Here is a 27606-nt window from a genome sequence, read left to right as displayed (position 1 = left end):
ATTGAAGACAACCATATACCTATCCACTGCTCGACACAACCACACTGAATCAAAGTGTCACCGAAGAAGATTCCCAGTGACACGGGCTCAGGAAAGACCCTTGTGCTTGTTCAGATTTTGAACCCTCTACTACACCAACTCCCATAACCTGCTTCATAATAAGGAAACCATGCCTCATAAATAATGTTTTTTCACATATTACTATTATTATATTACAAATAATACGGGTTACAAAAACCAAGGTCTTGTAAACTACCAATGGTTAAAATTTTTAAAGATCATACCATTAACTATTTGATATATTATTATATTGCAAATACCATGAGTTATAAAAAACAAGGTTTATAAACTACCAATGGGAAAAAAACTTAATTAATAACCATGAAAATATCTTTTAAACATGTCGAAGACAACTGTTAGCATAAGAGAGCAACATACATGTACCTTTGAATGAGAAAGTAAGTGTCCCTTATGAAATGTTCAATTGTAATTTGTATCAAGGTTCTTTTGCCGGAAGGAAACAAAAGTGAGTCTTTAGAAAAAATTAATAATACTAATCTAGTAAAGACATGCGCATATGCATAGGAAAGAATCGATAACCATTAAGCGAAATAGTTCGCATAGAATCAACGATCATGAAAACAAATACAACACATATTCAATTAGATGAGCACCAAAGCCACTGAAATAGTTCAATTTCTTTAGTACATATGAATGCCAACATATACCACAAACATCCCAAGGATAATTCTAAAAAATTCACGATATACGCAAGAAAATGTGTTGGCTTAATGAGCTTCAAATATTAGGTGAAAGTTCCAAGATACATTAATATAATGAACCACTAAATCCAATAGTGGAGCATTAAGCCACTACTTTCTCTCCATAAGAACTATCTTCCTCTCTAATGCTTTGGTGGAGAAGCCAAGGCTAAAAGTCCTCTCTTTGAATAATGAGGCCTCTTTTATAACAAGAGGAATGCCTTTTCATATCCTCATGACTCTTAGACTTCTAATGTGACCTTTGGACTTCTATATGACGTCTTAACTTCTATGTAACTTTTGGACTCCTCCATGTGGCTCTTTTGTCCATATGTGACTCTTGGACTTCCCAATATTTACATTTTAAATAATTGCTAAAATTACATCATCATGTGACGACAACACGACAAGTCATAGACATTGATGACTTGGCCCCATGGTGACTTGTACATAGAGTTCTTTGAGAAGTGACAACATTGCCACTATGTATTCAATACTCATAACAAATCTTGCACTGTGATTGTCTTCCACCCTCCAAAGGGTCTTGAGAGATCTTGGAGTCTTCATGAGTCACTTTAATCATTGAGATCCATTGTTCTTTCAATTGTCGCAACATGGCGCCTTCGTCTTTGGGATGCTCCCTTAGGAAACAATTCTTGTCAAAACTCCTCACGGATATTTTTTATTCTTCATTGAACATGTTCATATGTAGATCACTCATGGCAAGCAAACATTAGCCCAAAAATCTCTTATCTATCATGCTTCATGTAAATTCTCTGTTTATAGCTCTGCAGTGCGCCAAGCGAAGAGAGAGAGAGAGATTTATGAGCACAGGGCGCACTTGCAAAAGGCAAGGAGGGGATTCATTAATCATTGATAATGTGTTGTGTGCTTAACTAGAGAAGGAGAGGGCCTAATGGAGGGTGTAGGGCGCAACAACAAGGCATGAGGATGCGTTGTGTGCTTAGAAGGAAGATCCAGGGCCACAAGGAGGGTGAAAGGAATAGGAACAAGGCACAAGGGAAGACTTGATTTCCCACTAAGAGTACGTAGTGTACTCAACTAGGAGACTTAAGGCCTTTCTGGCACAAGGCACATAAATAAGCAACACGGAAGGGGTCTTGATGAATGGGAGTGCATTGTGCGTTGGACAGGGAGGAAGGCTTAGGTTTGGTGTAGGCAATAGCTTCAAATAACAAGAAGGGTCTTCAATAGGCCTTGAGAGTGCACAGTGTGCTCTCCTAGCGTAGAGGGCATGTTTGCAAAGTCAAAAAACTGTCTAAGTTTGGAAGGGTGAAACCTTGAAAAACCCATTGAGTTAGGAATAAAACCAAGCACGACACAACTCAACTCATTAGTAAAACTTAGATAGGACCCAATACTAAGAAGTATACATCAAAATGCTAGTTTCCAAAGATTCTCCAAGTATAATAGACAAAGTATGTGCCGTGTCTACCAAAAGTGTCGTTTTGTGACTAGGAAGTGTATTATGACTCCAAAGTACACCATTTTTACTCTTAATGATTCGACGACACTTAGAAAGGAACGTGGACACTTAGAACATGTGTAGAAACATGAAACGACACTTGATGACTAAAGCGACACTTCACATGTTAGAAAGTAGGCTCCAAAATTTGAATATAGCAAAATTTTGGAGGGTGTTGTAGCAGCAACAACAAAAAATATGTTGGGTATGGAGCCTAATTAATTTATTGATTCAGAGGTCTTAGCCGTGTTGGACCTCAGTTCCTAAATGGGGTGGAAATGTCACATGTATTATAGCCATTAATAGGGGGGGGATGACTAATTTTAATGAGCCACTCTGGCGGGGGTTCGGGGACAGGGCCCCCAAAGTTAAAAATAGATGAAAATTTTCCTTGTAAAATATTGTAATTTCATAGTTAATATGGGTCGTTCATTAGACAAATGATCTCACAGTAGAAGTTATGTTAATTTAGGTTTTTTCCCTAGAAAGCGACTCTTGGTTTATACGAGGGTATTGTATCATGGTTGTGTATTATTATTCTAAGCGAGAGAGAGAGAGGAGGTTGTGTGAGAGCGAAGAGGAAATTGCAACAGATATGTCATAGGCTATATCCTTTCATTTTTTTTGATAATATAAAGGAAGGATTGGTTGTTTCTCCATGGATGTATCCCAAATTGGGTGAACCACATATATCCGTGTCTCTCTTGTTTTATGCATTTATGTATTTGTGTTTCTCCAATATCTCATGTATTTCATTGCTTCGTTAATTAATTTATAACAAAATAACGAGAAGAGATTCAAAATTTACATCAATCCTGCTACTATAGTTGTACTATATGCAAAAACTATTACTATTGTATGCTCGACATAATTGAACACCTAACAAAATGCACTTATATTGAGCATGCATAGCTTATAGAGGAGAATCAATGGACACCTTGTCTGAAGGGCCACTAGCGGCACTACTACTTGTGCTTTGATTTTCATATGGATGTCGCTGATACTGCAAGTTTGCAATTTGACGACAAATCCAGTTCAATTCATCTTCCAATTGAGTGAACTTGGATTGGTGTTACTGGACTTCCTTGGTCAAGAATAGAATGTTGGTCAACTGCTACCGAGTTGTTGGCGAAAGGCATTGATCTTGTAACACACCCCCTCCTAATTTCAACCCACAACACGAGTTAGAAGGAGGTGGTTACTATGCTGACCCGAGATCTAAGGTAGCTATTGAAAATGCCAACAAGAAAATCCTTATTGAATTTTCCCTTGAATTAAATTAGGAGAAAAAATGTGATTCCACAAAACATGACAACTTGTACAATGTTAACTAAGTTTTTTTTTTTGGTAGGTAAGCACCCACGAGGGATTTGAACCAGTGACCTATCGCAAGGAGTGCCTTAACAGTGCACCCATTCACCGTCAATCCAAAGCCTCATGGGCTAATACAATGTTAACTAAGTTAGTTTGACTTAGTTGACTCAATTAATTCGAGTTGAGCGTCTAACTTGAGTCATGTAGAGTGTCTCCAACTTTATAAGAGCCCTGGTTGAGTTTAATTTGAGTTGTAATAATTTAATTCAATTAAATTGAGTTAATGTTAGTTAAGCTAGTTCCAACTATTGGAGGAACTAGTAAGAGGTCTAGCAGTGGGGTGCAACTTTAGTGTTCAACCGGTTAACTGATAATTCAGCCAAAAATAACTCATGCTTGTGTGATCTATGAGTTACCCAGTTGAGATTGGAGTTCAAGGGTAGTGTACTATTAGTTGTATGATCATTCAAATTGTACAGGTGGTGCATGCAGTCAAAGAAAGACCTATGACGGATTGTGCAAATTATGGATGAGCATTGCGCAAATTATGGATGAGGAATTTCCATAATTAATAGGGATTAATTCCCAGGGAAACAACATAAGGAAATTAGGACTTGGGAAAGCATAAAATTGGTTAAGTATTTGCCAAGGCTTGTATAGGAAGCAGTGAGACAGATAGAGATAGTGCAGAGGTTGCTTGGGCTTGAGCAAAGCATTGTAATCTTCTCATATTTTATGACTAATTCAATATACATATATCATGGGTTTTTAGTTGTGGCTTTCCCCAGGAAACCATTGTATAATGTGTTGATTTAACTCTTTCTCTTGTATGTTTCGTGCTTTCGCGATCGTTAATTGTTTTCACAATTGGTAGAGTAGATTCAAATCTATTGTTTAAGTAAATTGCAATTAACAGTTTGAATCTACATGGAATTTCTACATGGTATCAGAGCTAGAATCACAATAGACAAGAGAATTCAAAGTTTGTGTAGGAGGTTCGAAATACAAGATCAGTGTTGCGGGTTTTCTCCATGACCAAGAAGATGACTTCCACCGGACTCAGGCTCGAGTATGCTCTGGAAGGAACCATGAATTTTGTGGCATGGAAGATCCGTATGGAGTCAATATTATATGATAGTGGACTACTATAATACATCAAGACAAATGTAGTTAAACCCCCAACATATGATGCTTAGGATATCGCTCAGTGGAAGAAGGATGTGGCTAAAGTGAGGAGGATCATATTGGAGGGAGTTCGAGATCATATTGTCTCGAATCTCCACGGGAAAGAAACTCCATCGTGATGTGGAAAACATTGACTGACTTGTTTAAGAGCAAAAGTGACCACAAGAATCTGGCACTAAAGGACAAGATTCGTAGTATCAAGATGCAAAAGAATGACACAATTCCACAGTACCTGAGAAAGTTTACACAGTGTCATGATGAACTTGGTGGGGTTGGTGTGACTATCCTTGAAGAAGATTTGGTAGTTCTAGCTCTGTTAGGTCGTCCCAAGAGTTGGCATAGTTGTCATGATTTTGTGAATGATAGATACAAACTACCGAGTTGCGAACAGTTATGGTCCAATCTAGTGCATGAAGAAATAAGGTAGGGCAACCGAAATGGAACCTCATCCAAATAAGACGAAGAGGACCTTGCATTAGTCAGCAAAGGAAATAAATCCAAGGGAAATAAGTCCCAACATGAGGAGGGCAAGAAGAAACATTTTTCCAACATCAAGTGCTTTCGCTATCATGAATTCGAGCACTATGCCACGAAATGTCCATGGAAGAAGGAAAGCAAGAAGGAGCTTGTGCTAGCAGTAGTAGGTGAAGCTCTAGCTTCACACTTCAAGCTTGATTTTACTCTCATTTCATGCATGGAAATCATAGTAATGGGAATCATGTGGTATCTCGATAATAGTGCCTCGTTCCATGTGACAAGGAATAAAGATCTCTTCAGTGACTTGGAAGAGAAAGACCTTAAGTAAAACATTGAGTTTGGAGACGACGGGAGGTATAGCGTGACCAGTATCAATATAATTACTTTTTAAAGGGAATCTTTCTCCCCTCTTAGACTCAAGGATGTGATGTTTGTTTCGGGTCTAAAGAAGAATCTTATTTCTGTTACAGTATTGGAAGACCGTGGCTTCGATGTGATATTTAGCAAAGGGATGTTTTCCTTAGACACATTGCCACAGGATAGGTGAAGCAAATCAGTGTGCGAGTCAAAAAACTGTATGCACTTGAGGTCAAAGATGCATGCAAAGCCTTGAGGAGCAAGGCAAAGGTTAGAGATTTGGTGGTTGAGAGGGAGAATTAAATATTTACCTCTCAAAATGGAGCCTCAAAAGCAGCCTCAGCAAGTTATGGAGCAGCCATAATTGGAGAAGTAGAGAGGAGACAAAGTGGAAACATCCACTCAAGCGGAGTCCTCTAGTAGGGGGGAATTTCAAGCTAGGTGGGCAGATGGAGCACATGCAACCATACCTCCATGTGTGAGGTGGGGCGATGTGAAGCAATAGTTCCACAGTTACAGAAATTTGGGCAGGGTCCATTGAGGTGTTCTCCTCATGGATCATTACCTTGCTACGGGGGGCCACAATATTCAATAGCATGAGGATCAATGTCAGTCAGATACTGAGGAGCGTAGAGAAGTGTTGACAACAAAGCAGGATGCTTAGTAGAAGAGTCAACAACAACACCATTTTCCCAATAGATAATTGCAGATTTATTCAATGATTATTTTTATTTATTTATTATTCTCAGTTGCAAATGTTGCAGTAGCAACAACAACAGTGAGAGGTGTTGCATGCAGTACATTCCAAAGGTGTTGGATTGGGGTAGATGTGAATCCCTTTCTTTTTTATAGGGAGTGTTGAAAATGGAAACAAGAAAATCCTGATTTAATTTTCCCTTGAATTAATTAGGAGAAAATTTGTAATTCCACATCACATGACAGCTTGTACGAGTTAACTAAGTTAGTTTGACTTAGTTGACTCAATTAATTCGAGTTGAGAGTCTAACTTGAGTCATGTAGAGTGTCTCCTACTTTATAGGATCCCTGTTTGAGTTTAATTTGAGTTGTAATAATTTAATTACGTTAAACTGAGTTAATGCCAGTTAAACTAGTTCCAAATATTGGAGGAACTAGTAGGAGGTCTAACAATGGGGTGCAACCTCAGTGTTCAACGAGTTAACTGATAATTCAACCATAAATAACTCATGCATGTGTTCTTTACGAGTTACCCATTTGATATTGGAGTTCAAGGGCAGTGTACTATCAGTTGTATAATCATCCAAATTGTACAGGTGGTGCATGCAGTCAGAGGAAGGCCTATGATGGATTGTGCAGTTATGGATGAGGAATTTCCCTAGTTAATAGGGGCTAATTACCAAGGAAACAACGCAAGGAAATAGGGACTTGGGCAAGCAGAAAAATGGTTAAGTATTGGCCAGGGCTTGTCTAGGAAACAATGAGATGAATAGAGATAGTACAGAGGTTGCTCCAGCTTGAGCAAAGCATTGTAATCTTCTCATATTTTCTAACTAATGCAATATACAGATAGCAAGGGTTTTTAGTTGTGGCTTTCCCTAGGAGATCATTGTGTAATGTGTTGATTGAATTCTTTCTCTTGTATACTTCGTGATTTCGTGATCGTTAATTGTTTCCACAGTTGGTAGAGTAGTTTCAAGTCTATTGTTTTAGTAAATTACAAATAGCAGTTTGAATCTATAAGGAATTCCTACAATGGCATTATGGAAACAAGGTCTAAAAATTTCGATCTTTTTCAAACTTCTTAAAACTTCAAATGGATGATCTCATTACGTTCATCTCATCGAGATGATTTCGACAATATAAATTTTTTCCCAATCTGACTCTCAAATTAACCAGTATGGCCATTTGAAGCCCTTGCCAATTGAAGGGTGCCACGATATCAGGATGACACAAGGTGCCCATGTGGAGCACTTGTGGTTATCCAAATCTTAAGCCACCTATCAGTGGTTGACTCATTCACACTTGAGGTCACGAGATGACCCTTCTCAGTTGCTCACAAGGCTAAAAGGGGAACTTTCAACACACACACACAAACACATGTGTATGTGTGTGTGCACTTGATTATTACTCATGGGCATGGGTCACCCTTGCTACCTCACCTCAGGACTTCAGTCCCAGGCATTACATTCATAAGCATCGTCCAAACTCGTTGGGATGGCCTTATTACACTAGGCCTATCGTTTTCTGGTTGGTTAAACTTATGGCACAGTCCGCCCATTTAAGACCACTTCAGCCAACCCATGCCTTTCATTTAAAACATTCATTCCCTCAAGCAATGGAATTTGTGTCCCTTTCTTAGCCAATTAACATAATTACAATTATTTACGATGAGAAAATTATTTACGCAGGGGATATCACAATCCCCTCCTCCTTAAGGGGAACATCGTGCTTGATGTTCAATGGCCGTATACAATATACAATAACTACTTAAAAGACACAACAAAATTGATATGGAGCCTTATATATACAACACATTTTAGCTTTTTACAACACATCTTATATGCACAATGGCCTACCAACCACTCGGTAATCATTCATTTATAAATTCAACCATCCTTTAATGGCCCTCTTTAAAGTCTTTTGGTGCTTAGATGTGTTCAATCCAGCTTGGGTTGTCCTCTTTATCTGGAGTGCTACCTACCTCCCAATAACCAATGCTACTATCTTGCGCTCCTTGTTCCCTTAGTGAACAGTTATCGACTCATTGTTTTCTGGGCACACCCCCAATGTGCTTTTGATTCCAATCATCTATGCTCATGACCAAAAAACCAATTTGCTTTTCGGTTTTCCCTTCTCTACCTCCAAATCACTCGGGCGATCCATTCTTTGCATGGCTTCCTCGCATTGGATAGATGTCAAATCAAGGCTATCCTTGCCTCAAAACTATCATACTAGTCTTAGCATACTTCATAGTAAATCAATGGACACTATTGGGTACTAGTGCCCTACAACGACCCTGTCCCTGGAATCTTTCACCAATGTATTGATGCTTGCTTTAAGTTCTTTTATTGGTATTGCTATTAATATTGCAACTAGCTTCAACCACCTAATCCATGTAAATTCCATGCTTCCCTGCATCAGGGCACACAATTCTCCATGAGAATCATCTTAAGAAATTGCAATAATTCAATTCATGCCTTGTTAACAACTTATAAGTGAGATGACATTTGCAATTATATTTAGTTCCTATCACAACAAGTCAATTACCTCATTAATCAAATCATCATGTATAAGAATATCACAATTGATTAGCTCACAACCCAAACTATTATAAATAAAACGTGGAATTAGATGCATAATGCATAAATTCCAAAAATGAATGAAATACTGGTATTTATCTTTGAATTGTTCTTTGCTTTTGTCTTTACACACACTAGGTTGGTTTCCATGCCAACAAATGACCAATGGCCCTTTTTCTTTTCTTTTCTTTTTTCATACACACACTAGATCGATTACTAAACCCGACAAGCACCCAATGCCTTCTATTCTCTTCTCTTCCCTTTGGTTTCAAATTTACTAAGTGGTTCATTGGCCCTAAGGTGAGCACTTAGTAACAAATAAATATAAATGAGCCCAATCACTACCTCATGAATATGGCCACTACTAAACCAGGTAGTTACTAGCAACCAAGTAGTCTTCTATTGACAAAGATATAGATGTACTCCACAGCTTCATAGGCTCATGCAATCCCTATTCTGAGTAGTCTACATATCCTAAATCAACATGAGCCCAAACAGTCCTATACTTGTCTATCATAACACACTATACAACACAAGGGCCCAAACAATCCCATAATTTCCTGTCCCAAAATATTACACAAAACACACACACACACATAATACAACACAACACATACACAATACACATGGCACATGACAACTTCTACATAACAATTTTGAAAACCCGAAGACCATTCCGTCTCTTTCCACAAATGCCAGGCAACACTACCTCTAGTGTCCTTCACCGCATGCATCCCCAATCCATATCCAAGATCTACAGTTTCTTTAATTATCCAGCTTGTCCCAGTATGCTGCAAGTCACATTGATTCCATGTTGTTGATATATCCTTCAACATTCCTTGTTCATAATCTAAATATGGACATAATATAAGAATCATCTTCTTATGATGTTAAAATAATAGATCAACCATGGCTACTTTTCCCACTTGATTCCTCATATAATCAAGAATCTTGCATTCCATTCACATTTACATAAAATGAATATAAACTATCATTCTTCTACAAGAATGATTCTTGACAAAACCTGTCAGTCACAATGGCATTTATATATGTATATAAATATTGGCCTGATCATGAACATATCACATATTTATATATATGCATTGAGTTAAGGTCAAAGAACTTCTCCTGTGCCATTCTCATGGCTACCATGTCATTGTCCATTATTTCCCATGGACTAACCAACCACTTGGCCTTCATAGCGTTGTCCACTTAATCGTGGACACAACATACATATTGATATCTGTCTAAGAAGGTCAAAATTGAGATAACTCCCTTCGTTTAAGCAAGACATGCATCATCCAAAGGAATTCCTTCACCATAATTCCTCTTGTTTCCTTCTTCACCATGTTATTGTTTTCAGTTACACTTTTGCACATGCAATGTTCCAACCTCTCTTATTCTCATCCCTATGCTTTATTTATGCGCAGGGCCTTTCTTCCCTTGTATTATCGATTGATCCCCCTTGTTTCTCTTACCATAGGTCCGTGGCTTTACTGTCACACCCAACAAGCTTTCTCAACCCCAAGCATGACATTCAAAGGGCCATAAAAAGGGAAGGTGGATCGTTCAACACAAAAAGGGAAATCAACAATAAAAATAAATACAAAATTCAACAGAATAGCACGACCATATGCAAATGTAAAATCAAAATGAAGTCAATCCGTGAAAGTAATAAATTAAAGTCACAACCCATAGGCATTAAAATAAAACAGTCCCCAAAATCAAATTTTTTCCCTATGAGTCCAGCGTTCATGGCACTTCCAATCGTCATACAAGTGTGCATATGTAAACATGTACATATGTATATCAAATCAATTCAAGACTTCTTTACAAGGATCATAACAAACTTGAAGTCTTACATTCCCCAAAGTTCACAGGGGATTTCTTTGAAACATATATGCATATATAAAGGAGCTTGAGGGAATGCCCCATCCTCCTTCTCAACACCTTGCATCGTTGATTCATGTATCTATGGCTTGTAGGGGCTATTTGATTTCTTCTTCTGCCTGTGGGGACAATCCTTTCACAAATGTTTTTCTCCACCATACCGGCAAGAAAATATTCTCTTCTCCTTTTCAGCTTCACAAGGCCTCTTCCTGCCAATTTTCTCTCTCCTTTTTGAGGATTCAGTTTAATATGCCATTTCTTGCAACTATTTTTGTAGTGAACAACATTCCACTCAACCAGTTCTTGTTGTTTCCTTATGATCTTTCTATGTTCTGCCCTGTAGATCTTTAGCTCATCTCCCAAGTCTTTGAGCTCAACCTCCAAATTCCTGAAGTTTCTTTTCCTTTGGAGAAATGTCCCTCTTTCTCGTTTTGGATGGGCTTGGTCCATATCCTATTGCACCATCCACGATACATGTTTCATTTCAATGCCATTGAGTCTTGCTATGTGCTGCCACATATACTTACCTGTTAGTGCATTAATATATTCAAGCAAATACATCAGTTGCCTTGCCTTGTGGTACTAAGCACATTGTCCTGCAACTGCACACATGTCTCAATTTACGTCTTAGCAACATGTCTCAAAATCCAAGACATAAATATCTCAACATAATTTTTTAGAAACCAAAATTTCTACATGCACATACACATATCAACTCATAATTAATTTCTTTCATTCTCTATACCCAGACCAAGGCAACAATTTAAATCCAGCCTTTATACCAAGGCTAGTAATTAAGGCATCTGCAATCTTAAGGAAATTAATTAGAAAACCTTTAACACATCAACATCATTTAATGCATAATCACATCTTTACATGATTAAATTTAAAACTTTTACCCGAAATTATCAACATTGATTACTATCAACCTCTCTACCGAGACCCCTGTTATTACATGTTAAAATCAATCTTCAAAGTTAAAAAGAATGTCAACATTCATTTGCTTGCCCACTATACTAGAAGAATAACTCATATGGTCAAAATAATCATTTATGGAAGAGGATTGTGTAACACAAGGGACTCATGATAATTCAAAGTAACCTCTAATATTGTAGTCTCTTTCTCTAGCAAAGCTACAATTCCTTCATCTACAAGGCCTACACAAGACCCTTGCCTTTGAACTCATCTAATTCAGGTATTGAACATGGATTCTCTATCTCATAGTGAGATAACAACTTCTATAGGTTTCAACCAACTATCTTTGTATGTCACACCCAGTTCCTCAAATGGGGGAGGCATTGACCATGAGGACGAGCACTCATAAAGAAAACATAATAACCATAATCATCATACAAAAATAGTTAACCTCCTATGAGGTTCCTTATCATATACCAATCAGGCAATGGGACTCCCCCATCCCATTCAATATATTCATATACATGTACTTTCATCAATTAGAACCACTCTATGCTACATAATTAAATCATAAGGTAAGCATGTCAACCATGCATACAATTAGTCAATCACACACTGACTTTTAACACCCAAACACTATTTTATCAATATTCTAAAAATCAATATGGATCCCTTTGCAGGAACCTTGCAGTCACTTGTCCATGATAGAGCCCATCCAATCTAAGTGTTGAACTTGGATGCTTTGATACCACTATGTAATACACCATCTCCTAATCCCAACCCATAACACATGTTAAAAGGAGGTGGTTACTATGCTAACCCGAGATCCAAGGTAGCATTATGGAAATGGGGTCTAAAAATTTCAATATTTTTTCGAACTTCTTAAAACTTTAGACAGATGAATTCATTGAGTTCTTCTCATCGAGATTATTCCGAGATATAAAATTTGTCCCAATTTGGATTAACTGGTATGGCCATTTGAATCCCTGGCCAATTAAAGGGTGCCATGATATCGGGAGGCCATGAAGCGCCCATGTGGAGCCCTCGTAGCTGTCCAAATCTTAAGTCACCTGTTAGTTGTCAACTCATCCATACTCCAGGTCACAGGCTGACCCTTCTCAGCTGCTCACAAGGCTAAAAGGGGAGCTTTCAACACATATATATATGTGTATGCTTAATTATTACGCATAGGCGTGAGCCACCCTTACCACCTCACCGAGGGACATTAGTCCCAGGCATTACATTCATAAGCATTGTCCAAACTTGTTGAGATGATGAGGACTAGGACGACGTGGCCTTGCAAAGGGACGTGGAGGCCTTAATGAAAATGCCAAGGTGATGTGCGTAATTACATGTCGGTAGATTGTTATATGAAAGAGACATGAACTTTCCCATTCCTTGGAGTCCATCTCCCGAGAGGAACAAAGGCATGCTCCAAGGAACAACTGGGGCTGACAAGGCTCCAGGATAACGTGGAGGTGGAATGTGCATATCCATTAGAATGTTGCAGATGTAACAACCCCGAGTTAAAATTTCATGTAATAAAGTTAATAAAGGTAAAAATTAAGACCAAGGTCATAGGACACTTATTCCAAGCTGAATGTTGGGCAAAACATCCTAGTGGGTGTTCATTTCGGTTTATTATGGCTAAGGAAATTGGAAAAGGAATTAAAAAGGAAAAGAGGCATTAATTAGTATTTTATTTATGAAAATAATGGAAAATTGGAGAAAAGGACAAGGAGGAAATTGAAGGAAAATTAATGGAAATTTAAGAAAGTAAAGGCCTCATTCATAAAAAGTCTTTTGAGGACCAGTTCATGGCTTTTATCAGTGTGAGACTTTTGTTAGTTTTAGCTTGTAGCTCTCTTCTATTCTCTTACTCTCTCATACTCTTGCACACTCAAAGCATTCTTGGAGCACTCTAGTATTGAAGAAAGGAAGGCAAAGGAAGGACAAGCAAGCACAGGGAAGCAAATATCAAGCAAGGAAGAGTTGGATCAAGCAGCTACAACGATATTACTTGTAGGTATCGAGTTGCATGCATGATTCCCTTTCTAGTTTTGGCATGCATGGTACATGTGAGTGTATATTTGGTTCTCTTGTAGTCATTGGCATGGGTTTTGCCGGGTGTGATAGTGGTTTTCAGCTTTGCCTTGCCATTTCCTGATAGCCATAGTGTGATGGATATCTCTCTTTATTTGAACTTGGATTGCTGGATGGTTTTGGAATCAGGTGAGGTGGTCTCAAGAAAATTCCCAAGGGCCTAGAAATCCCTTGAATGGTAATGACATGATATGCGATAAAGCCTGAGGGTGGAGACAGGAAAAATCCTCAAGGTATTGGTGAAGAAATCCAGAGGCATCCATGCTTGTTTAGGGCCTAGTGATCCTTTGGCTGGTTTTGGTGGGATTGTGGTAATGCCTGGTAGTGTATGTTTCTTTGCTTGGGCCTAGGAGTCTCTTGACCGGTAATGGCGAGATTGCGGTAAAGCCTGGTTGGGTAGGTGCTTCCATGGGGCCTAGAAATTCCTTGATTGGTAATGGAGGGATATATGGTAAAACCTGAGGAAGCCCTGGTTGTTTTGTTTTTGAGTCCCACATTAATGCTTGGAATATGGCATGAGGGTGATTGGTTGAAAGAAATATTTGGTTTAACCCAATCTATAGTCGGGTGGTATGTGGAAGTCCATGTTGGTTAGCTTTTGCATATGTTAATAAGAGTTATTTTCCTCTTATATTTCATGAGTATTTATACCTGTTATGATGTGGCTTTGATGGCTATTCTATCATTGATATTATTTTGCTTATATGCTGGTTACAAACATGGTTCCATAACAGGTTCTAACTATGGATCTTGATATGCCTTGATTATTTGATGAATGGTTAATGGATGCATGAGTTAAAAAATCTTATGGCAACTATTATGAGAGGGAATTAGACCTTGTTGATGATTCTCAGATAAGTATCAAACCCCTATGTTCATATATGCATTCATGACCTGTAGATTTCATATTCTCAATGTATTTGACGAAATGTCTATTATGGTTAGGCTTGGTCAGGCCAAATCTTTGATCAAGTTTTGTGTTAGAGGCATTGTGTTTGTGTCATTTATTGTTTTGGAAAGTCTCATCAAGTTATGTGCAGTGATATTTAGTCTAGCCCTAAAAAGGTGGCACAAATTTTGCAATTGCAGGCACAAAACTGGGAAAGTGCGATTGCAATCACTAGCTTAAAGGCTTATGCATGTGACTGGAGGCCTATAGTCACATGGATGTAGGCTTGTGCATGCAACTGGGAGTTTAGGTTAGTGAAAAAGCAATCTGTCCCAGGGTTTGGGCACCTGAAGGGGTGATTTATCTCCTCTGGGTCTTGTAGCTCCTGAGGAAGTTCAGTAAAGTTTCAGTTTGTCGATTCCACTTCCTTAACTGTACTTAAGAGGTTGAGTCATATCATGGTAACTCTTCATCACATATTTACCCTAGTGGACCAGTGAACTTGCGTAAGTGAGGGAGGAGGGTGTTACAGCAGAGGGCGGTAATACGATGACTAAGTTGTCCTAACACTTTAAGGAGTAGTCAGGGGGGGTGACGTGTCCCAGAGGACCATGGTCACAAGCCTTATTTGCATGCAACATAATTTTTGCATTGATGCTGAGATTAAATGCCCAGATATATATGTATGCCATGATCGAAGGTGCCATAAAAAGGATATTTGTAAGGGAAAGCGCAATGATATAATGCATAATACTACAAATAATTGTCAGGTATATGAAATCCTCTCCTCGCGCTCTTATAAGTGAGCCTTCCCCATCCCACAACCATGATTTGTTGCATGCATGAATGGATTCAATCTCGCCTTTGGGTGAAGGAAGCGCCTGAGTACACACACACACACACATAAACATTTGTGTATGAAAATACATGTATGAATCCACATGCTTGCAGCGCTATCCTTTTTGAGCTTTAAACTAACGGAACAAAGCTTAATAACCTATTGTATAAGTGATAAAATAAATAGAACCAGGTTTGCCCATTCATAACCACTAAGGCCCATTAGAAAAATTGCAAGCTCATTGCAACTCGGAGGCCTACAAACCTCTCAGACTGATATTAATAGACAAAAATCAAACCCATCTTATCACATAGATCCATTGGTCACTTGGGCTATTAATAAATATACAACAAGTGAACAAGGAACATACAAGGCCAAAAATCCTATAGGGAATCACATTCCACAGGAAAATATGAAATCTCAGCCCCCAATCAATTCACAGGCAAGAATCACACATTTGAGCATTAAATTTACCATCATTACATTCTTGTAGCCCACATAACTTTTATATAGTTGACATACATAAGAACCAACAATCCTCAACATTAGCATGTCATTATCCCAATGCAAATAACATAGACAATATAGTAGTCACAAGCACAACATAAGATTATACTTATCTTATAAAAGTTTTGGCAACTAAGAGTGGGACTCTAACTCTCCGCCCAACCATAGACAAGTTGCAACCAAGTCTCTCTTGCTGTTGTCACCCCTGAGCCAGATTTTAGTGGTTGATGTGGATTGCTTTTGTGGGGTTTTTAACCAATAGAACAACTGAAATAGGTTGCCATCAGGGCACACTTCCTTCATCCACCAGCTACCCAAATGATCATTCCAACATTTCAATCATAATCACTTCTTGTCGGGATACCACAATGCAAAGAACTTCAATTCACTTTTCACGAGAAGAGATCCCACAATAAGGAAGGTTCATATGTGGTTAAGTTGCCAATGGGTAAAGAAATCACTCTCCAGTTGGTTCATCAATGAGTTAAGCACCAGAGCTTTAGCCCCGAGGCAATTGTTGGTGGTTCTTTTAGCCCTCACAAGCACCATAGTGAATCCTTCTAATCTAACAACTTCATCAAGCCACCAACTTCCAATGGTTTCTTCATATTAACACGCAAGCCATTTTTCTCTTTTTGTGATTCCTTTTACCAAGCAAGCCTCATGTTAGAGGATTCCTGCTCTTATCCAAAGTTCAAAACTTAGCGATAGTGACCACATTTCCTTTCGTTCCGCTTTTGCGCTCTCTCATTGCTTTTGTGTGCATATTCCATGCACATCCATGAGAGAGTTTTTCCTGAAAGTCCCCTTGGTTGGTGTTTTTCCTTGCCCATTCAATGACCAATCGCCTACCTCTTATCGAGGTTCCACTCAACCCCTTCCTTTGACAACATAACCCATATTACTCTATTAAATTTTTGTCCTTATTTGCTTGCTATTAGAGGCTAAGGACACCTAGGCTTAACCTTTTTTGGTTGGTTAAACTTATTGCACAATCAACCCATTTAAGACCACTTCAGCCAACCCACACCTACCATTTAAAACATCCATTCCCTCGAGCAATCTCCTACCTCAAGTAGTGTAATCTATGTCCCTTTCTCAAACAATTAACATAATTACATTTATTTACGATGAGAAAAATATTTACCTAATGGATATCACAAATTTCTTCATGGTTCTTGATAGAGGGATGCAAGCAACATTTGCAAGGGTCAGAATTGTCCATCGAGTGTCTGTGACCAAATTTGAAAAAATAACAACAAACGACATAAGGGAATAGAGGAGAGGCATAACTCCAACCAAAAAGACCTCTGAAATCAAGGATGGCGACATACCAACTTGAGAAATATCTACGCATGAAAGGCCAAGATAATGTTTTCGGGACCAAGTGAACGAGCAACTGATCCCCTCTACCTACTTGAGCTGTGATTGAAACCGCACAAGGCAACTAAGAACACTTTCTGGTAGAATTGTAAGCCATTGTTGATGAAAATGGAACTTCCCAATTGATCTTCCAGAGATTACTTGGGACCACTGCGCTATTCAATGTCAAATTATACCCGTGGATTGCAACAAGGGAGAAGAAACCAAGTTAGATAGATAGCCCATAAACTCCAACCCTGTTCTTTTTTAGAGGAGAGGGCTGAGTGAGTTTCCAACACTCTGGTAGGAGAATCATGACACAAGGAATGAAGGACTAAGGAATGCACAAGACATAGAAAACGCCATAGAGACACCAAAATGTAGCTTGTCAAACTAATTCTGCAGACATAAGCGCGAGATCATCCTCCATCAATGCAACCATCCCTTCAGAGATATCCCACACTTTAGGAGATGATGCCATTATGATCCTCATAAATTTAACCCATCGATTTTCCATCAGACCTAGTATGAAGGCGAAGGCGAACGAGTAGTGGAGTCCAGAATCCAAAAACTTCACATGCCATGAATAAATGTCCCCATATATTTCATTCTCTAAGGTTGCCGCCTCAATTAATATGACCCGTGCATGATGCCACCCGTTGAACATTGAATTATTCACCAAGGGAGAAGGCTTGGAAGGGTGGCCTATATCATTCACCTTGGCATAGAGTTTATTTTGATTTGAGCTTTCAATTCTAATAGCAAAGTTGAGACTAGGAATATCTTTAACATATATCATGGGATCGCTATCCAGCTTGAAGATCCATTAACAATACATTTCCCTTCTTCTAGTTGACATGCAAGAGTAGTTTGAGCATCAACTTCTTTATTTTGGTTGTGGAGAATGTGGAAATAGGTCTTGTGCAAGAATGACTCCAGAGTGCAATTAATTCTTTGAAGGAGAGAGGAAAGAAGGTTGTTTTTTGGAAGAGAGCCTGAGTAAAGGTGTTGAATTGTGATTAGGGAATTTCCAATAATGATTATGGAAGAGATGTCTCTATCTTTGGCCAGCTATAAGCCAAGGTGAATCCCATATAGATTGGCGAGATTATTTGTTTTGTGACCCAAACCGGTCAAACTTGACCTCCTGATCTCCATCAGGATTGGAAAAAATCCCTACCAATGGTTAACAAACTTAAAGATCATATCTTTAACTATTATATTATGTTACAAATACCATAGATTATAAAAACCACAACTTATAAATCACTAATGAAAACAAATTAATTAATAATAATGAAAATATATTTTCACCTTCTCTTATTATTATTTGTTTTATTTTAAACTTAAAAACAACATCCTTTCATTATTTTATTATTATCATGTTGAGAATACTATGGGCTATAAAATAATGACCTTGTAAACCACCATTGCTAAAAAAAACTTGTGACATCTTTTTCATTATTTTATTATTATTATACTACAAAAACAATGGTCTTGTAAAGGACAAATCTAAAAAAAACTTAAAGTGATGTATTTTCATTATTTTATTATTATCATATTACAAATATGATCGAATTAACAGTTACGTGTGGGGTTAATTCCCCACAAGTCTTGTGGTCCATTCCCTGGGCTTAATTCTCCACAAGTCTTGTGGTCTATTCCCTGGGCTCTATGTACACCCATTGAGACTATTTTAGGGGTGATTTCTCCTCCAAGCACTTCTGACTCTGAAAAAAATGATTGAATCAATTAATGATCATGTTGATTTAGTAGAAAGAGGTGGATGGTTATCCATATCCATTAGATCATGTACACTGTCAAAGATAAATAAAGGTGTAATCTAACTTATAGACGACCGAATCAATTAATGATCATGTTGATTCAGTAGAAAGAGGTGGATGGTTATCCATATCCATTAGATCATGTACAATGTCAAAGCTAAATAAAGGTGTAGTCTAACTTATAGACGAAATAGCCTTTTTCACCGAGAATACATTTTTGTTGTTATTCAAAATACATTTTTAAATGCATAAATGGATTTTACACCCTAAAAAACCCTTGGGGCACTCAAATTATGCAGATTAAACAATTTAAATTCATGTTTTTAAAAATCTTTGCAAACCAAAAAAATGGTTGTGAAAAAGGTCATTCTATAAGTTAGACTACTTCCTAAATAAATACTCTATAAGTTAGATTTTATATTGTAAAAATCTAAATAAATATTCTATATAACAATGTAAAAAACACACACACACATAAAACTAACCACCTAATAGAAGACATGGAAAAGGAGAAGTGGAATAAAGAATCCTCTCTAAAAGGCCTTACATTGTTAAATCTAAATAAATGTTCCAAATATCGAGTTTAATTAGATGATTTGTAAAATATGAACAAAGTTTATGTAAAAATTTAATATTTAAATTCAATATGTAAAATTTATTTTATATAATATTATATATTTTATTGCTTGATTATTATTATTCTAGATTCACTTCAAATTTAGATCTATCAAGCACTTAGAGGGGTTAATTTTAGGGTTAATATGGATCTAAGTTGGTAATTTTACATTCCATAATGAATTTTCTTAAATCTTTAAATATGCTTTATCATAGCAAATACCAGGGGCCATGCAATACCATAGACTTGTAAACCACCATGATAAACCCATCAAACGACTAAGTCAAATCTCAAACTTATCTTTACTACTCTATAACGTAAATATTTATTTTTATTTTATTTTAAATAATTGGACCAAGTAAACATAACATTACACTGCATAACATTTTACAACATTATTACAATATTGAAATATAAAACGCCCTTCACCACAACATTTATTATTATAATATTTTATAAATTAAACAATTTTTATTAAATATATAATTTAAAAATTTGCTTTAATCTATAATTTAAACTAAACAAATAATTAATGATATTACTTTATTATTTAAATTAAAGGGATAATTACCTAAAATTATTATTATTATCCAATTTTAAGGTCAATCCAAACACCATATTATTATTGGTGTATGAGACCCCCTTGTTTGTGGGACAAAGAACCCAATTTTAAGGACACGGCCTAGCCACACACCAAATTGGTATATAAGACCCTATATATAAGACCCTTTTGTTTGAAATTTTAATTAATGATATTAATATATCATTTAATTTATACAGATAATTAACTAAAATTATTATTATTTTATTATCCAATATGAAGGTCATGGCCAAGCGAGACACCATATTATTATTGGTGTATGAGTGTATGAGACCCCATTATTTGTGGGACAAGGGATCCAATTTTAAGGTCACGATCAAGCTAGACACCAAATTGATGTATGACCTATTATTTGTAGAACAAGGGAACCCAAGCTAGACACCATATTATTATTTTTACATGAGTGTATGAGACCCCCGAGACCCCCTTGTTTGTGGGACAAGGGACCCAATTTTAAGGTTACGACTAATCCAACCACAAATTTGTGTATGAGACCCCTTGTGTGTGGGGCAAGGGACCCACCTCTGATTTGACTACTAAATTTACAAAGGCATACATACTCTACTCCTCTAGTTTTGAACATATAACTCCTTAGAAAAAAACACATGCTCTTAACTATTAAGACTACTTAACTATATTGATACAACATTACCCATAATAACTTTTTAATTATTTAAATAATAATAATGCAGAAGTGAACTAAAAGGCGTTTTGTCATTCACCACCGGATTATAATAATATGTGGGATGGAACCTTTGGGTTATAATATATATTTTGTGGATCGAACATTTGGGTTAAATATATATATTTTTGGATGGATCCTTATTGAGGACACGTGTCAATAGAATAAATAGCATGTCCTTATTGGAATGTCTTTATAAGATAACCACTTTGGGGTGGGGATAGAGGAACTTATAAACTAGGGTTCGGAAATAGATGGATTCAAGATATATAAAGGACAGAGCGAGGAAGGGTTTGATTGACGAAAGCTCCAGATCGACGCTTTGGCTCTCATAACCCTTGTAACTTTGCTTTCAGACCCTACAACAGATCGATCTCAGGATCTTATGAGCGAAATTGACGCGGTTGGCGAAAATTAGACCATCTGCAGGTAAAAGTTAACCTAATTTGTCACGTCTTTTATATATGTCCGGCTTAACTTCGCACATAAATCGCTTCTTGGAATCCCTGCAGAATATTTGATAGTTAATGCGATTTTGGAAATTAAGGGTTTGGAAGGTTTTTTGCCGCATCTGTTTTCTATGGCTTTACTGCACTCGCGAGAGGATTTATTTATCTATTCATCTAAATCATCTTTACGAACAGTGATCCGTGATATTTCCAGTTTCGATCTAGTGTATTTTTTTATCCTGTTCATGCTTCCGAGGCTTCAAGTATTTATTCTCTCTTCACTGTTCATCATGTAGGGTTTACAGACTAGGTGATTGGGGCAAAATTCCAGGGTTTTAATGAGTTTCCATTAAAGGACCGGCTCTGCATGTTCTTTAACTTGGGTTTTGATTGCAATGCTTTTTCCCATAGCATATTATGGTTGCTAGACCCGTGTCTACACTAAGTTTTTTTTGTTCTTTAAAACGGAACACAAATCTTCTAATGAGTAAATATTGTCGTTTTTACTACAGGGATTTTCGTTACTTGACCATTAGGGGCTTTTTGAAAACAATATCCAAACACATGGATTTTTGCATTATGCAAATTCTTGCTGTACTTGCCAACCTTTGTTTACGTATTTCTTTGTTTTCGAACGCGCATTACGATGAAGTGTTACAGAGTAGGTCTTTCGGTTAAGAGCCTGTATCTAGGTGTGACCACTTTCGTTATGTTTTACAGAGAGTTCTTATATTTTTGTGTTGGCAAAGGTGTAACAACATTTTTTCGCGAGTCTTACTCTGCTTGTCAATCATATCGCTGTAAAACCTGTATACTATACTTATGAAACATGCATAATTCCGTGCTTATTACGCACTCATATTCTCCCCTTGTCTGGGGAGAGAGTTTTGCATCAATATATGCACACTCAGAACGCATACATTTTGATTGAAATATGACAAATGAGCTCCCTTGTCAGTCGAGTGTTTTTTCAAATACATTCTCTGGAATCTAGCATTTTCAGAGTCTTTTTTCTTTTTGTTTTTATTTGCATCTTATATGTAAATCCATGCTTGAGATGAAAACGAGTCAATTAGGAAGGGATTTTTTCATGCAGCTCTTGGTTTGTATCGTTTTGCCATGTTATTTTCTATTTTTATGCATCTGCAGTGTTTTTTTCGGCACCTTTATAAGCATCTCTTGGGACTATGAACAACGAGCTAATTGATTGAACTTTGTGTGCCTATTTTAAAGAACTTGCAGCGTTACCTTTCTTCCTTGGGTCGTAATTCACATCAGTAGGACAGATGGCGGAGCATTTAGCTTCCATTTTTGGTACCGAGAAAGACAGGGTCAACTGCCCTTTCTACTTTAAGATTGGAGCCTGCAGGCATGGGGATCGGTGTTCAAGACTGCACACGAGACCAACTATCAGCCCTACTATATTGCTTTCAAATATGTACCAGAGACCTGATATGGTGACTCCTGGAATGGATCTCCAAGGACACGCAATGGATCCTCGGAAGATTCAGGAACATTTTGAGGTATATGCATTTCTATTAATATTTTAGCTGATTACCTAACCTCAAAATTAAGATATTTGTTAGGTATAAATTACGACATTTAAATAGGCATTGTGCCATGTCACGTTGAATGATGACTGATTTATTGTTCTTTTTGAATGCAAGGGGTTTGTAACAGGTTGAACTAGTTCATGATATCTCTCATTTCTTCCATATTTATACTTCATTATGGATGGTGTTATACTTAATTGGATCGAATTTTCTCTCTGTTCCAAGGTTTTATTAGTTCTATGTGTAGCCACAAAGCCCTCATCACCAATATTTGTCTGGTCTAGAATATACCGTTTATCTTTTATGTATTTACTTTGCATATTTATTCGTTTCTATGATTCGTGTGTGTTTGCACTCCTGTAAATTGTTTTCATGATGTTCTGTTGCGCTGTCAAGTTTTTCTCCATTATGAGCTCCATTTTTTAGTTTTTTGTTGCAATTTTCTATATGTGCATTCTACCATTCCCATATGTATTCGTATCCACTTTGAATTGATATCTTCCATTTTTATATTTGATTATGAATGCAGACTTGATTCCATTCTTTAATGTTTTTGTTTTGCATGTTTAATATCTATTTTAGTTTTTTTAGTTGGTTGTAAGATTTTTATGAGTTCAGTGTGTAACTACAAAAGCCTCATAACCTAGATTTGTCTGCTTCCCAATATGTCGTGCATCTTCTGAGTATTTTACTTTTATATCTATTGTTTTCTCGATGTCTTCTTGTCCATTATATTGATTCATTCATGGACAAGGAGATGATCTTTGTAAGTATGCAGTTTCGTAATTTTTTTTTCTGCACTGCCATTTTTTTTCCATTGTCTTGCTCTCTTTTGAACTTTCACAGTTTGTTATCGATCAGTGCTTTTTAGTATTTGCAAATCATGTTCTTGAGATTCTGTGCAGTTGCTTTATCTTGTTATACACTATATCAAATTGTCTTCATTGTTTGCTAGTAATGTTTTTATGTGCTCCTAAGCTGGGTTGTCTGTCATGTACAGTATTTGATAGTGTCTAACTTCATAGTGGATGTAGCTATGCCACTACAATTCACTGGTATTCTCCTCTCTTTTGTTTTATTTTATTTAAATTTATTAAATGCAAATTGAAATTAATTTACCCATGTTCCATGTTAACATGGCTAAAATTTTCATCATATTTGTTAATGATTGTAGCGATGTTTCTCTCAGGATCTTATAGGAGATGTAATATTCTATTTTTACGAATATATTAGGTGTGCAATGCATTTCTGCCTTTCACCATTTTTCATCTTGTTTGCTTTTCGTAAACAAATCAATATGATAACTCATGAATCCGTGTGGTTTTATCTCAACTAAACATTCGTACCTGCAGGATTTTTATGAAGATTTGTTTGAAGAGCTCGGCAAGTATGGAGAAATCGAGAGTTTGAATGTTTGTGACAATTTGGCTGATCATATGGTGGGTATCATCCTTACTTAATCCATATTTTCTTTTCTCTTTAGCACTTGGTAGCAAGCTTTATGTTTTTTTCCTAAACACACGCCTCTTTCGCTGAACACTTGCCTCATTTTATTGAATTACATGATATTACATATCAAATAGTTGGTTTTGTAAATGTTATTCCTCCAAGTTATTATTGGGTGCTGCAAAGCTTTGCTTGTGTTTCTTCACAAATTCTTCATTTTTGACGCTATCCATGTGGATAATTTTTTTTAATCTGGTTTGGTTGTATAGGTTGGGAACGTGTATGTGCAATTTCGGGAAGAAGAGCAGGCTGCTAATGCTTTGCGATCTTTGCAAGGCAGGTTTTATGCAGGTCAGTCATTGTTTTGTCATGCCCACTAGTCAATACCTATTTACGTTTTGAGCAATAGCCTTCTGCATATGAAACGTTCGAGAGTTTCTGTTCAATGATATATTTAAAGGCATTGCAAATTGTTTCCAAAGTGAAAATGTTAGGTATATATGTTGTAGGATTTCTGTCTCTTCACATTTTGTAATCAACTGAAACTTAGATGTATTTGATTCGATTTGAAGAAAAGGCATGTTGTAATTTAGCAATTAAGTGTGAAAGGATGTTAAATAGTCTGGCCTCTAGGAGGATTGGAATATTTGAGGTTTTTTGTGAGTCTGTACCTCGTGTATATCCGGACAATAATCTGGACCTATTTTGGAGATATGTGTATCAATATAAAGCTTGAAAAAGGAAGGGTTTTTTCCCCTCTAAATAGTAAAATTAAAGGCCCAGTTGTAAGTATATGACGAGGCACAAGAGGTATTTGGATGCATTTTATAGAAATGCCTACCTTTTTCTGCTTAGAAAACCAGCTATCTCGTTTTTAGCACATCACAGACTTTCAATAAGTTCGGTTTTAATGAGATATCTGTAGCAGTGGTCGGTTTTAATGAGAGATGCCTGTAACATGGAAAAATATTAGTCACTGAAAATGTATAAGCTAAGCTTTTACATCTATGATCCTTAGATCTGTAATGTTATGTTATTTAAATTATATTATTGCTGTTACTTTTTCCCCTCACTTCGTGGAAGCTAAATATATCATTTTATTTTGGAATTGAATAATAGGGCGCCCAATCATAGTGGATTTCTCTCCTGTTACTGATTTTCGTGAAGCAACATGTAGACAATATGAAGAGAATACTTGTAATCGTGGCGGGTACTGCAACTTCATGCACTTGAAGAAAATAAGTCGGTATGTATTTATATCTTGCTCATGTGGAATCTGTATTCATCTTTGTTATCTTTTTTTTTAATTGTTTTCGGCGGTTTGTTAATATTCTATATTTTAATGCTCTATTCAATTGTAAATAATGCTAGAGAATTGCGACGGAGGTTATTTGGGAGATACAGGAGGTACAGCCACAGTCGAAGTCGAAGCAGGAGTGTTAGCCCACACAGGGACACTGACAGACATCGGCATCATGATGATCGCCCTCGTCATGGGGGCCGTGGATATGATAGGAGATATGATGATGATGATCGGGATGGCCATCGTGGGCGAAAAACCCGAAGCCGTAGTCCTGGAGGCCGTAGAAGAGGTCGCAGTCGGAGCTATAGTCCAAGACGTAATAGGAGTCCAATTCGGGAAGGTAGTGCAGAGAGAAGAGCAAAAATTGAACAGTGGAACAGGGAAAAGGAAGCTCAAGCATCATCAGCAGATGTTAGTTATGCTATGCAAAATGGAGGGTCGTACTCGAATCCACAGGGTTATTATGACCGCTGATTGTGTTGGCTTCATCATTTTTGGGTTTGTTCTACTATTCCTCTACCATGTTTTGAATAACATGTGCATTACAGTCCTGCATAATACATGCATGCTGTGTGGATAGATGCGCATCATCTATGCTGGTTAAATGAAGATGGCGATGAAACATGTGTATCAGCTCTGATTCTATTTAGTTTCACTTTTCACTTTCTGTGATGTTATGAGAGGACGCCGGAATGCACACCGGTTTTGGGAGTCATTATATCAAACTATCTAGAGACTGTACTGATGTAACCGTGTTCTTTCCATGGATGTTATGTACATTGAAAATTTCTTTTTCTTTCGCTTTAGGTTTCTTATTCCTTTTCCTATGACGTTTGGTTTTTCTTCGGTGATGACGTGCTTTGCATTTATTTTCTGTGGAGGGGGAGCCCATCTTTTTTTTCTCATGATTACAGTGAATTGTGAATAGAGTGGATAGAGTGCTTCGATGTATTTCTTTATTTCACATTTTTGTTGGGATAATTATACAGGTATCTATCTAGCGACTGAGGAGATATTCACAGCCAGGCATATGGAGCTTGCTTCAAACTTGCTTTTGTAGACTGCACGGATTTTCTCTGAAAAGGACGGATTTTAATTTTTGATTCTGTGAAAAGGACGGATTTTAATTTTTGATTCTGGAAGTGTCGAAAAATGAACTTTTGATCAGTGTATCTCTGTGGATCATTTAACCTTTCTCACTATCATAGTATGAGACACTGAGATCTATTTAGTATTTACTATGTAAGAGAAATGGTGGCGGGGCCAACATTTCTTTAGGCAAGGACTTGTCCAAGAAATCTAGTCGGAAACAAGCAAATCTGGAGAATCTAACTAGTCTTCTCTATTTAGTCACTTGCTTGAGCGGAATTCTCGTTTGTAAACATGGTAAAACTGTTTTCTCTATTTTTGAGTCAAATTCTCATTTGGAAGTATGCTTAAACCGCTCTCTCTGTTTTTGGTTCATTTCTATTCGGAGACATGGTGATTACGTTCATTATATTATTGAATGTTATCATTATTATTGAATGGACACATTTTTTAAACATATGGATTTTTAGCCATGCTGTTATCAAATGGATACAAGTATTTGTAGGCACGCTATGTTGGCATTAAATAGATTTTTATTATCAGTGTAGATTTACTTTGGCTAGGCTGTGGCATTCAATGGATTTTTTTATTTTTATTTTTTGTAAGCTTCAGAAATATATTTATACTACGGAAAAATTGATATTACATTCAATGGATTTTTTTATTTTTATTTTTTGTAAGCTTCAGAAATATATTTATACTACTGATATTCAGAAATATA

The 27606-nt window shown here is 36.9% G+C and overlaps 1 protein-coding gene across 2 annotated transcripts; it reads left to right on the top strand.

The window, feature by feature from the left end:
* The first annotated feature begins 21270 nt into the window (after positions 1–21270).
* Positions 21271–27237, top strand: LOC149220557 (splicing factor U2af small subunit B-like). 2 transcript variants are annotated; one of them, XM_089384811.1, is made up of 7 exons: positions 21271–21474; positions 22737–23017; positions 24400–24486; positions 24763–24844; positions 25613–25739; positions 25865–26294; positions 26786–27237. In XM_089384811.1, the coding sequence occupies exons 2-6, from the start codon at positions 22781–22783 to the stop codon at positions 26268–26270; spliced, it is 939 nt and encodes a 312-aa protein (XP_089240937.1). In that variant the 5' UTR covers positions 21271–21474; positions 22737–22780; the 3' UTR covers positions 26271–26294; positions 26786–27237. The 2 variants fall into 2 exon arrangements, with proteins under 2 accessions (XP_089240937.1, XP_089240936.1); XM_089384810.1 differs by having other exon boundaries at positions 22728–23017.
* Positions 27238–27606: the final 369 nt, after the last annotated feature.

The sequence above is a fragment of the Pinus tabuliformis genome, chromosome Q (assembly GCF_031772625.1).
Source record: "Pinus tabuliformis cultivar Carrire ecotype Pingquan chromosome Q, CPIR1, whole genome shotgun sequence".
Taxonomy (NCBI): domain Eukaryota; kingdom Viridiplantae; phylum Streptophyta; class Pinopsida; order Pinales; family Pinaceae; genus Pinus; species Pinus tabuliformis.
The sequence above is the reverse complement of the archived record's forward strand: the minus strand, read 5'-3'. Positions and strand labels throughout refer to the sequence as shown.

Excerpts from the sequence above, each read along its gene's own strand:
- LOC149220557 (XM_089384811.1), top strand. The coding sequence starts at position 22,781 with ATGGCGGAGCATTTAGCTTCCATTTTTGGTACCGAGAAAGACAGGGTC. Across the intron at positions 23,018-24,399 it reads AGATTCAGGAACATTTTGAG|GATTTTTATGAAGATTTGTT; the intron begins GTATATGCATTT and ends TCGTACCTGCAG. Across the intron at positions 24,487-24,762 it reads ACAATTTGGCTGATCATATG|GTTGGGAACGTGTATGTGCA; the intron begins GTGGGTATCATC and ends TTGGTTGTATAG.